General features: G+C 46.6%; 1 protein-coding gene across 22 annotated transcripts in view; it reads left to right on the top strand.

Moving 5' to 3' along the window:
- Ralgps1 (Ral GEF with PH domain and SH3 binding motif 1) overlaps nucleotides 1–13050 on the top strand; it is a 238081-nt gene that overhangs the window by 37604 nt on the left and 187427 nt on the right. For 18 of the 22 annotated variants that reach the window (XR_374092.4, XR_374090.4, XR_374089.4 and 15 more), the window contains one exon: nucleotides 9193–9243. The exons of the other annotated variants lie outside the window; for them this stretch is intronic. Coding sequence is in view for 10 of the 18 variants with exons in the window: in XM_030251025.1 (XP_030106885.1) it covers nucleotides 9193–9243 (51 nt within the window). In the remaining 8 variants the exon portion in view is untranslated. The remainder of the gene's footprint in view (nucleotides 1–9192; nucleotides 9244–13050) is intronic. 22 annotated transcript variants of the gene reach the window in all.

The following is a 13050-nucleotide window of genomic DNA, read 5'->3' as shown; positions in this document are numbered from 1 at the left end:
CTGGTCCAGTATTTCCTATTTTTCTCTCTTGAATGGTAATGTATGCTATGTCATTGTATCTTGGAAGTATATGATCTCCTTTTTGATTTTACAGGGGGTTTATAGTTAAGAGATTGCCTTGCGTTTCAGAAGTAACTTTGGACTTTGAAATTTTAAACAGTGTTAAAATCATGAAAGACTATGGGGACTTTTGAAGTTGAACTCAATGCATTTTGTATTCTGTGTGGCGATGAGCCTGTGGCTAGGGCGTGGAATGTGGTGGTTTCAATGAGAATGCTCCCCCCAACCCCAAATCATTGAAACAAAACACTGAAAGTTTTGTTCCTAGTTCGTAAAAGAAGTACAGCTTGTAGGAAGAGGTGTATTACTGGAGGTGGTCTTTGAGGTTTCAAAAGCCCTTGCCAGCCCAGCTCTCTTTCTGCCTGTTGTCTGAGGATCAGGATGTAAGCATGTGGGTACTGTTCCAGCTTCATGCCTGCTGCCATGTTCCCCTCCATGATAGTCATAGACTAACCTTCTGAAACTGTAAGCAAGCCCCTCTTTAAGTGTTTTTTCTCATGGTGTTTTATCACATCAATAGAACCCTAGCTGACTTCTTATAGAGAAATTAAAGCCAAGGGTCAGTCGTCTTTTCTGCATCATCTGGCCAGTGCTGGCTCGGAAGCCCTCTCCTCCTCATGGTCTGCCTGACACTGCTATGATGTCCACTACAGTCGGTTAATCTGCCTAGGATGGCACCTGACTCCACAGGTTCATAAGATTTTTCCAGTTTCCTTTTCACAAGGCCTGGTACTTCAGGTGCCATTGTTTTCCCAGTCTGCTTTGTTATTCTAGTCTACTGGAAACTCATCACTGGAGAGGAAGCCGCCTTTTTACATGTCCTGTGGCTAACTACGCCAGAGCTGCACTGTCCATTACTCAGGAGACATCACCCAGGGAAGCTATATCCTGGTTTTCCTCTCCTTTCCTCTCCCTCCTTCCTCTCCTCTTTCTCTGTCTTTGTAGCAGGAAATATTAGAAAAAAAAAAATGCAACCCATGCTACGCAGACAGGCCCTAGCACGTGGGCTGGCCTGTTCTTATCTCCTGAGACTCTGACCAGAGCTCCAAAATCTCTCCACCCAGGATGCTAAGTTCCCACTTGCAAGTCGTTACCACGCCAGCCCCATGCTTCCCATGGCCTTTTGGGGTGCACTTCTTGTAAACCCACACTTTGACACTGTACCTTTCTCTCTGAGTCACCACATGAAGGAAAACACCACACACACTTAGTTCAGGATCAACAGGTAATTCAGTCGCTGGATGCAGCAACTAGAATCCTTACCTTGTAAGCCATATCAAGTAAAAATCCTCCAGTGGCAAATCGGTTTGCCATCTAGACCAGGGGCCACTTATAGCTACATCTTGTCTTCACACCATCCCCGTCCAAAGCCCATACCTCTCTCTGCCTCTTCCTCGCTTGCCCAGTGATTGATTGCTTTATTCATTAGAAGGGTCACAGGAAGTCTGATTCAATCCTGGTTCCAGGAAGCTCCTCTTCATGAAGCTGAATTAGCATCAAAATACAAACAGTACCAGGGCTATCCATAATACTTCTTGCTTTTGGTTAGTTTTGGTTAGTCTTGGTTAGAGGTTGGGGACTGGGGGTGTAAGGATTAGGGTGTTAATGCCCAAGTTTCAGGTACCCAAAGATGATCACGGAGCCAATTCTGATAGAAAACACAGAAGGGTCTTTACCATGAGCTTTCCAGCAAGGTCTCTCAGACTGTTACCACTGCAGTGGGTCTGAATGAGAGCCTAGGGGTCAGGGTTCTTATTGTGGTTACAGCAAACACAGGGAATTTCCTTACAGATCAGCAAGTTTATATATATATCGTTTTTTTGAGACAGTTTCTCTGTATAGCCTTGGCTGTCCTGGAACTCACTCTGCAGACCAGGCTGACCTCGAACTCAGAAATTTGCCTGCCTCTCCCTCCCAAGTGCTGGGATCAAAGGCGTGCGCCACCATACCTGGCTAGCAAGTTAATATTTTAAAAACTGCATTTCTGGCATAATATGCAGGAATTGAACAGGAGGACAAAACCACCTGACAGACAGGATGGCTAAGTTGTCTGTTCTCTGCAGGATGTCTTAAGTTATCTCTGTGTACCTCACCCTGCTATTGTAGCCTGACTGGCTGTTGCTAATGAGGGGTGGGGGTGGGGGTTGCCATAAGATACTTGCTCTGGACGACTCTGATTTTCTACCTGGAACTGGAGTTTACCCCCCCCCCCCCCGCACAAAATGGGGTTTCTTCAAAAAAAAAAGTTGGCTGGTATGATGGTTTGTATATGCTCTGCCCAGGGAGTAGTAGCAAGTAGCACTATTAGAAGGTATGGCTTTGTTGGAGTAGATGTGTCACTGTGGATGTGAGCTTTAATACCCTAGTCCTAGCTCCCTGGAAGTGAGTATTCTGCTAGCAGACTTCAGATGAAGATGCAGAACTCTCAACTCCTCCTGCACCATGCCTGCCTGGATGCTGCCATGCTCCTACCTGGATGATAATGGATTGAACCTCTGAACCTGTAAGCCAGCCCCAATTAAATGTTGTCCTTATAAGAGTTGCCTTGGTCACGATGTGTCTTCACAGCAGTAAAACCCTAACCAAGACAGTTGGGCTTTACAAGAGACTTAGGTATTTCAGTTTGTTCATTATCAAATCTCTAGGAACCATGTTTAAAAAGGGAGTTGAGTTTTCCTTAATTAAAAGTGTGCATGAAAAATCTCAAAACCACTGATATGTTTTTGACATGTCATGACACGTGACATGATTGCTACACGCAGCTGATACATAAGCCAGCCACAGAGTTGGAAAAGGTTCCCTGGAGCTGGGCAGAGTGGCGCACACCTTAAATCTTCACACTTAGGAGGCAGAGGCAGGCAGATCCTTGTGAGCTGGAGGATAGCCTGCTGTACATAGTTTCAGGATAGCCAAAGCTACGTAGTGAGACTGTGTCTAAATAATAGAAAGGAAGGATGGCCTGCTACGTGAAAGTGTAGGGAAACCCTCTTAGAGTTATAAGGGATGATGAGCACGCACGCCTGACAGCAGTATTTGAATCCTCGGAATGTATGTGTGTGTGCACATGACAGCAGCTGCAGCCTGCATTCTGGAAGGACACAGCAGTCAACAGAACACAAATGCTTTAATGGAGGGAACTTTTTGTGAGAGTATGTGAAGAGATGCGAATAACCTTAATACATAGAATGACAGAAATGTCAGGAGGAAATTCAGCATTGGCAGGAATTAGTTGTATCTGGCCAATGTGGATAGACCTCACCTTTTTTTTTTTTTAAAGTCAGGCAGTTGCTGTGTAGCCCTGGCTTTCCTGTAACTCACTTTCTAGACCAGGCTGGCTTTGAAATCAGAGATATGCCTGCCTCTGTTTTGCAAGTGCTGGGATAGTGGGTGAGCCACTCTGCCCGTCCTCATTCGCTACTAATAATAAATGTATATATAACATTCAGATGTTTGAAGAACCATGATTTTAAAATCAATTCCCTATTTCAGAATTTTGCTGCTATAGCTGATGGTCCAATATCTAGGCACACTTCTGTAGGTGTCTCAGTTGTATTGTCACCTAGGTCTCTGTAAAAGTTGTGTATGACTGTACTTCTTCTGTGTTCCTCAGGGCTCTGTCAGTGATGAGCTCATTCCCTACCTAGGACATGATATCTAAACCGAGGGCATGACCCGGGGCCAAGGGGAACTTGCTACTTTAGCAGTATGGGAATGGCTAGTAGTTCCATGCTCTGTATATCAGGTTGTGTTTCCTGAACGCAGTTATTTTGCTCTGAATTTTATGTTAGGGAAGAGGGTGGTCTGTGTTGATCTTAGGAGCACATGCTAAGCATTTAGAGAAGAAGACATAAATGTCCATAATCTACTCACAAATGGCTTGTAACTCCCCTGCTCAAGGCCTCCCATGACTGTGTTTCTCACTGTTGGGCTGTGGTCATGGCTCCCATGGTTCTGACTCGGCTTCTGTTGCTGTAGTTTGGGGTTTGCATGGTTGTGGTTCTGTGGTCCTGGCCTCCTGTGGCTCCTGTGGCTTGGCTTGTGACTCCAGTAGCTCTGGTCGTTGATCTCATGGCTGTGGCTCTGGCTAAAGCCTCCCTTAGTTCTTTTTTTTTTTTTTTTTTTTTTTTTGGTTTTTCGAGACAGGGTTTCTCTGTATAGCCCTGGCTGTCCTGGAACTCACTTTGTAGACCAGGCTGGCCTCTAACTCAGAAATCCGCCTGCCTCTGCCTCCCGAGTGCTGGGATTAAAGGTGTGTGCCACCACGCCTGGCTCTCCCTTAGTCCTTGTGAGCTCTTAACTCAGGAGTACCATTGGAAGTGACTGCTTAGTGTTCTGTGAGTGGTTGAGGCTGTTCATTGGTAAAGGGATCTAATGGCAGACTATCAGTTATGCTCTTTTATACAGTACAATATTAGCCAACAGCTTGTTCACTTATCATGGTCTTGAGAAAGCCTTACATAAAGGCTATAGTTTGTATGTGAGAATTTAGTGTGGTACTGTTAGTAACCTGTATGTTCATCATAATTTTTGTTTCTTTTTAGCTAACCAGCCAGTTTTCCATGTCATACCACTTTTTCTTGGGGTGTGTGTGTAGGGGTGTGTACAGTGTTCTGATAGGCCCCGCCCAGGCTGTAACATTCATCCCAATGCAGTGGTGTGTGATGACTGGCTGTTTCTTCTGAGAGCCTTGCTCAATGTGGTGTGGCCCTGCCCCTGGAGGTGAAGAAAAGCATTGCAGGTGTGGCCAGTTGGCCTGAGGTCTGGCTAGTGCTTCCTGTTCAGGCTCTGTGCTGGGTGAATTGGTGCCTGGAGACAAGTGGGGAATGGCACTGGCCTCCCCTTGCAGGCCCTATCTCTGTGGACTTACCTGACAGCTCTGGAGGCCATATACTGCTGGGGAAGGGTTGCTCAGCAGCAGCCTTTGAACAAGTTAGGCATGGTCGTAAAGTATTGTGACATTGGTGACTTGGTGAGTTTTCCTTGGGTATTTATTTGTCTTGCTAGAGACCTGTCTTGGACACTGCATCCATTCTAGTCAGAGTAGAGAGGTAGAAACGGAGCAGGTCTCTAAAACACAGGTTCTCTGTGTTGGGAGCAGCACTGTTAGTATTTTTGTTGTTGTTTTGTTTTCCTGTTTGTGTGTACATGTGCACTTGGTGTGCATGGGCATGAAGGCCAGGGGTCTGTGCTGGGTGTCCCTCCCAATTGCTTTCCATCTTTTTTTTTTTTTTTTTTTTTTTTTTTTTGGTTTTTTGAGACAGGGTTTCTCTGTAGCCCTGGCTGTCCTGGAACTCACTTTGTAGACCAGGCTGGCCTAGAACTCAGAAATCTGCCTGCCTCTGCCTCTCAAGTGCTGGGATTAAAGGCGTGCGTCACCACCGCCCGGCTGATTGCTTTCCATCTTATGTTTGGAGACAGGGTCTCTCAATGGCCTAGGGCACTCACTAGGCTAGTCTGATGCCTAGGAAGCTCCAGGGATCCCTCTGTCCCTCTTCCCAGCACTAAGATTAAAGACACATGCTGCCATGCCCAGTGTGTGAGGAGCGTGCTGTGGATCCATGCTCAAACAGCAAGCATTTACCCATCAGCCTGTGCCCACTCCCACTGATGTGTCTGAGGAGACCATCAGAGTACAGTTTCAATGTGACAGCCTAAGCTGGCATCAGGATATGGGACAGACACATGGTTGGTATGTTGTCATTGCCTGGAAATTCTGTAGTAAACCCGTAAGCAAATGGCCAGGGAAGAGAACATCTTATTTTTCCATCAGCCTGACTTGGGTCTTCTCCTAAGTGTCATTGCACACACTCTGCTGGTCCCCACTGGACAGCAGCACAGGGGAGCTTTCCAAGGTTCCCGAAGCTACTGGCTTCAAGTCTCCTGTTTTCAAAAGGTCTTTGTGCTCAGAGCCTGTGTGGTGCAATTGAGCCAGGTATGGTAGTAGTACATGGATAACAACCTAGGTGTATATATAACAGAAAAGGTGGCAGTTGTCTATACTGCCCAGGATGGAGCTCTGGGCTCTGTGGGCCTACAGCACTCACTAGCCACTCTCCCATCATGAGGACTGGGCCCAAGGTATGCAGATGTCACACAACCCTTGCCACCATGGGGAAAGCACAAGAGCTGGGATTCTGTCAGGTGCCTCATTGTTCTTGGTACCATTAGTGGCAATATTCCCCTCTGCCCTGGGAGGGACAGGCTGCTTACTGTCCTGTTCATGTCCCTCCTATTGGATTCTGAGGATGCTATGCTGTGGTCAGTTGTTCTGTGCTTTTCAGCAACCCACTAAGGTCAGACCACCTTTAAATTGTGCCAGGAGCTGGCTATAGTTCTGTGCCTAGGCCCTGGCTCTGGTCACAGGGAACACATGTTGCCATTTTTCTCCAGTGTTTTCTTGGTATAAGGCTTTTGGGTGGCTCAGTGTAACAGCCTGTTTCTTTCTCTCTAGAGCAAGGTTGGCATGTTCAGCCAAAACAGTGGGCCTTACTTATGTCCAGGTGTTTGGGCTGTACGTGCATGTGCTGGTACATGGACCTGTCTCTGTCTGCATTAGCTACATTTATCATCACCCCCTCACTGTGTGCATGCATACACAATTTATTATTGTTATACCAGACATTCTGCATCTCTTATTTTGAATTCCTACCATGTGTATTGCAAGGTCTGAATGTGTCCCACAGGGTAGGTTCAGTCAACCAAATGTCAGAAAGGCCCATGGCCCTCCTCCCTGTCTCAGAGGCATGTGGTGACTGACACCTGGTTCCCGTGTGATACACCGAGATGGGTAAGTTACGAAATGACCTTGGCCCTGGTCAAATGAGCATCTGCTTTTTGGTCCCATCAGTGGCATCAGAGCCTGTGTGCTGCTGTGGGAGTGCCACACCCTTTGCTTTTCAGTTTGTGCAAGAGGGCAGTGGAATGGGGTGGCCATGCCACACTCCTGCAAGTTCACAGAGCTGCCTCTTAGCTTCTGAGAGCCACCTCAGGGTCTTAGATGGGTTTGTGGACACATCTCAAGCGAATAGTTCTCTACCATGTAATTTTGGGGAGGTAGAGACTTCAGAAGAGAAGTCAAACTTTATTTAAATGTGAATAGTAGTGTCTTTATCATGGAAAATTTAAAATACTGTATCTACAAGTTTTTTTTTTTTTTTTGGTTTTTTTTTTTTTTGAGACAGGGTTTCTCTGTATAGTCCTGGCTGTCCTGGAACTCACTTTGTAGACCAGGCTGGCCTCGAACTCAGAAATCCACCTGCCTCTGCCTCCCGAGTGCTGGGATTAAAGGCGTACGTCACCACGCCCGGCATACAAGTTTTAAAATTAGAAAAATAATTCATAGTTGAAGCAGAAAACCAAGTATCATAAATATTTCCAAACTAAAATGTTCCTCTTACTCCCTGCCTCACCTTCCAAATGCCTGTGACCAGTTCTGCAGCTGCAAGTCCATCGCATACTCAAAGGGAGGGCGTGGGCAGAGCTATAGGAGGGCGGTAGGACGGCCAGCAGAGAAGTTTATCCTGTCTCTTATCAGCTGGGTGGTGGACGCCTTTAATCCCAGCACTTGGGAGGCAGAGGCAGGTGGATTTCTGAGTTCGAGGCCAGCCTAGTCTATAGAGTGAGTTCCAGGACAGCCAGGGTTATACAGAGAAACCCTGTCTCAAAAAAACCAAAAAAAAAAAAAAAGTAACTCTGAATGTATTAAGATGACCTGAAACTGAAAGTAATAGGAGAATCCACTCAGGTGCGGGCATGACAGGCTATGCTTTAGGGCGGTGGTTTTCAACCTGTGGGTCGCAACTCGAAAAGGGTTATCCTGCATATCAGATACTTACATTACAATTTATTTCAGTAGCAAAGTTACAGTTATGAAATAGCAACGAAAATAATTTTATGGTTGAGGTAACACAGCATGAGGACTGCATTGAAGAGTCACAGCATTGGGAGGGGTTGAAAACTTCTGCTCTAGGGGCTTGAAGAGGGCAAGACATAAAAGCAGTGACAGACTAACAGGGTTACATCAGACACAGAGACTCTCCCAGCAAAGGAAGCAGTCAGCAGGGTAAAGGACTGCCCCCAGGATGAGAGAAAACACTTGCAAACTATACATTCTACAAGAGGTTAGTATCCAGACTGCATAAGGATCTTCAGAAAGCTCACTAGCAAAAAACGCAAATGAAACCAAAATAAACAGAGAGATGACAGGATTCATGACTGAGCAGTAGACCTGGTGGGCTTGCCCAGAGAAGGCATGGAGGAGGCCATGGAATGTGGAAGGATGCCCAGAAGTCATCAGAAAAAGGCAGCTCATATCCATGAGAGCTCATTAACTCCAGGAAAATGTCTGCTGCCACCAAGTTGAGACAGCAGCCACTGCTGAGGAGGCAGAGAAATCTCTGTGTGTGCTGTAACCGGGCATGCTCCTTAGTGGGGCTGTTACAGACAACAATGAAGTCGTTTCTCAGAAAACCAGAAAACTGCTCTTTGTTACAGCAGCCCAGCATTGGCTATATCTCTAAAGTCAGAAAAGTCTATACTTCTGCTTGTTGAAGCCCTGTCTGCAATATCAAGATATGGAAACAAATGGAGTGGATACACCATTCGTGTATAAAATAGGGCACACACACACACACACACACACACACACACACACACACACACACACACACAGTGGGTTATTATTAAACCATAAAAAAAAAGAATGAAATCTTGTCAGTTGAGACAACACAGGTGGAACCAGAGAGTATTCTGTTAGGTGAAGCAAGCAGGCTTAGAAAGACATGTGCCACATGCTCTCTCTTGTATGTTGCATATATGGAAAGGTGGCTTCCTGGAGTGAGGGAGTCTGGGAAGAGAGATGGGGTAGAGAGGGACTGATCTGTGGAGAAAGAAGCCCCAGCCTGTGTTATGCAGAGGGTAAGCTCTTACTGCAGAGAGATTGGGAGGACTTTGTGTGTTTTATCATGAAGAAATGATGATGTATCCAAGAAGACATATATCTAAGCTGATTTAAATGCCACCCACTGTACACGATTGTTCAGCCATTGTATGGTACCCCACGAATAACTAAAACTTCTGTTTTTCAAGTATTAGTTTACAAGCCTCTAACCCTGTATTCCTATTCTCTTGTAGAGTCAGATCACATTGATGGACATCCCCGTGTTCAAAGCCATCCAGCCAGAGGTCTGTACCATGATGTAATCCCACTGGGGCTCAGACTGGGGAGGGTAATCTGATGAAGTCTCACAGATACCTGTGCCCGTTTTGAGTCGGGATTTGGGTTCAGGTGAGAAAGTCCCATCTGGCCCAGTCTGGCAGGGCAGAGCGGCTGCTGCCTCAGTCTGTGCTGTGCAGCCTGCCTCCTTGTCCCAGGCTCAGGAGGGCTGTTAGGTCTGGAGCTTTCTGAGCTTTCTCTGTGCCGATGTTACACCCTGGTGGCTGCCTTGCTTCTGTTTTTGAAACTAGTTGCCACAGCAAACCTCACATGTTTATATTAAGAGCATATGTGCAGTTTTAGAAGCGATGAGGGGAAGAGTCATTCGGGGTCTTTAGAAGTGAGGGGGATGAATGACATCCTCTAGTTGGTGAAGAGGCTTTAGTTATTTTACCCAGAGTTCCTTTTCTTTGCTAGCAAGTAACACAAACCCTTTTCAGAAAGCCAAACTGAGACAAGAACCTTCCCACAGTGTCTACACACAGGGAAAGCTACTGGGTGTGAGTGTCCCTTCCATTACTTCTACTTCCTGTCTTCCTCCCTCTCCTGTCTGCATGTGTGGTGGCCTCATGTGACCTCCCCAAGGGATCCACATTTACAGCTTCCCACACTGACAACATAGTTCTTTCTCTAGCCCAGTGCTGTCATGTGGCCAGTGCGCAGTCAGCTGTGGCCAAGGGGTCAGGATGAGCAGACACTGCTGATATGCCTGGCCGTGGGTGAGCTGCAGGTGGGGAGACAGCCAGGAGAGCCCTGTCCCCTCTCCAGCAGTGTGCTGAGAGCACACTTAATCTTTTTTTTCCTCAGAACAGGTTTATTGACCATAATGAAGTTCTATATACAAAGTGACCTAAACCTTAGTGACAAATGCTATAATTCCAGGATGTATGTGTTTAAAGCAGGAAGACCATACATTTGAAGTCAGCCTGGGCTACATAGTTATAGGCCATGATGGGCTGTGATCCTGGACTACAGTGACTGTCACCAAAGAGCAGAGTGACAAAAGCCCAAACAATGCTCCTCTCTAACTGATGTCTTGGTAACTGTCTGTCATACAAATAAGGGAGTCCACATTGGACATTAACTGAATGGCCTATTTCTGGAACTTTAATAGTTTTACAAATGAGCTGAGACAGGCATGACTGAATCCCGGTGAGAGGCCACTGGAGAGCTGGCATCAGATGTCAAGAGGCCATTTTGTGCACAGTCACTGTGATGCCATCATGTTTCTGGATCATAATGTTCTCATTATCTGATTCTAAACATACCGCAGGGATGTCGGTGGGGTCAGAGGTTAGCTTAGCTGCCTGCTGGGCTAGAACACATATCACTCCAGCATGCTCATCGGACAGGGTACCACGGCAGCCCAGATTAAGTCCTTGTGAATCTGTGCATAGGACTCCAACAATGGAGTTCATGCCGCTGTCCCATTCCAGCTCCCCTGTCAGGAGCCCAGGACCGGCCACACGCACTACTCACGTGTCCTCCAAATGCTCACACTTATCTTTATAGTGACTGCCACTTTCAATGGAGCCAGAGTGCCTAGCCCTCCAGCCCAGGAGAATCCATACTGCTGGCTGGTTGTACAGTAACAGTGGCTATGTTAGTTGGGCCTTACACGCTGGGGCTTAGCTATGCATGCTGTTTTCATGGTGATGCTGCCTTTTCCTGTCTCAATTCTACTGTGGAACAGCTCACTGTTTCTAGGTAACAGTTCTCTGCCTCCGGGAGCTTTGCTGCCTTCAGTCATATGATGGTTGCCTTCATTCTCAACTGAGTCTCTCTAGATCTCTGTCTTTTTTCCCCCTCAGTTTTTTGAGATATCTTATGGTCTTAACATATCTCAGACTACCCTTGAACTTTCTGTGTAGCCAAGGATGACCTTGAACCCCTGATCACCCTGCTTTTGGCTCCTGAGTGCTAGGATTTCAGGTGTGAGGCTAGTTCTGATTATATTCTCAAAGCTTTGATTTGGAGACCCTTAGATGTCTGCAGATTTGTTCTGCAACCTGACTATCAAACATGATGACTCAGTCTGTCAGGTGGCCCTCGCTGTCCAGGTGTGACTGGGAGGCAAATCAGGCAGCAGGGTGTCTGCCACTCCAAAGACTCATCAACAAGGGCCAGGCAGAACCCTTCTCTGGGGTACTGTACTGTAGCATGGAGGGAGCCTTGCCAGGTGACATCTTAAGTTTGTACCCAGACATTAAAGTGCATTCATTTTCCTTTAAAATTTTATCTTGGAGGTCTAAGTCTCAGAGTCACCAGGACAGCTGTCAAAGCATGGGATTCCCGGACTACCACTCTGGGACTTGATGAATCTGCACCTCTGGGTTGGGCCTGGAACCCAGTTGGTACTAAGCTGACTGTCAGAGAGTGAAGAGCCAGAGTCAACTGCTATGAATTATTTAGAGCCACCTAGGCTTGAACTGCTAGGGTCTATGACGTTACCCCCAAAATGGAGGACATTTCTCATTGTCAAACCATGGTTGGAAGGACCTGGGAGCCGCCCCACTTCTTTGCTGCTGTTGTTATTGTTAGTGGACTGAAAACTGGAACTTTTCCTTTTGGGATGCCTGCCGTGTAGTAGTAGGACCACCCCAGGGTGGAAGGAAACCAGTGGCAGTGGCTTTGTGAAACCCCAAGGCCTTTCAAGGGTGTTGACCTTGATGACTCTTGAGTTCAGCCCCACATAGATAAAATATGCAGCCAACACTTGACTCAGGCCTGTCTGCCTGCCTACTACTACTGCAGAGGAAGTATATGAGAGGCACAGAGGCTTCGGTCCTGGAAGGCTGAACCATCAAAGCTTTAGGATCTGTGGTGCATGCTGGGCATTGTGCTCAGTGATCATTTAACTCTCAGCTTCCCGTGGGACAAGTCCACTTACAGTGATGTGAGTGCAGGAGCTAATTGTCCAGTGAACAAGTGATGGGAGCTGTGTATATACCCTTGGAGCTAGCATCACTGTATGTTTGTGTGTCTGTATGCATGTATGTATGTGTGTAGGTGTGTAGGTATGTGTCTATGTATGTACCTGTGTAGTATGTGTATGTATGTATGTATGTATGTGTGTATATGTATGTATGTATGTATGTATGCATGTATCTGTGTATGTGTATATATGTGTGTATGTATGTATGTATGTATGTGTATCTGACAGTGATAATGATGCCAGTGATTTTGGTGTGTGTGTGTGTGTGTTCTGTTTGTTTTTGGTAAGCAGTCCCTTGGGATGAGTTTGTAGGTGTTTATACTTCCTTAGTGTTTCTATCAGTTTTGCTCACACTCCTTTGCTGCATAACATGTCCTGTCCTTGACTGACAGATGATGTCAGCATTGGCCCTGAAACCTTTTAACATGACTCCACTGGTGTTGACTGCTTCATGCATTTTGACCCAGTAAGGTGCTTAGAGTTGTGTCAGCTTTGGTGCTGAGGCCTGCGTCAGGCCTTCTTGTGGCTGTGAGCCTCTTTTGTTGAGATGGTGTTTGGATGCCAATCTACATGGAAGAGGGTAATGCTGGAAGTGCCCTTGCTTTTATGTATGGAGCCTGGGTGGAACTATTTTCTAAGAGAAAAGCTTCGACTTCATAGCTAGTGTAGTTGTTCCCTCAGGGCCTCTCCTAGGCCTTGGTGCCACCTTGACCCTGGGACTGAGCTTTGCTTGTGAGAATGAGCAGGAGCAGTTGTGTGGATGCTGAGCTGAGGTGGCAAGAGGCTTGGCAAACTCCCACCAGCTTCCTCTCAGCCTCCTGACACATCCACTCTCCAGGAT

This window comes from Mus musculus, chromosome 2 (genome assembly GCF_000001635.26).
Source record: "Mus musculus strain C57BL/6J chromosome 2, GRCm38.p6 C57BL/6J".
Classification (NCBI taxonomy): Eukaryota; Metazoa; Chordata; class Mammalia; order Rodentia; family Muridae; genus Mus; species Mus musculus.
This window is presented reverse-complemented; position numbering and strand designations above follow the sequence as displayed.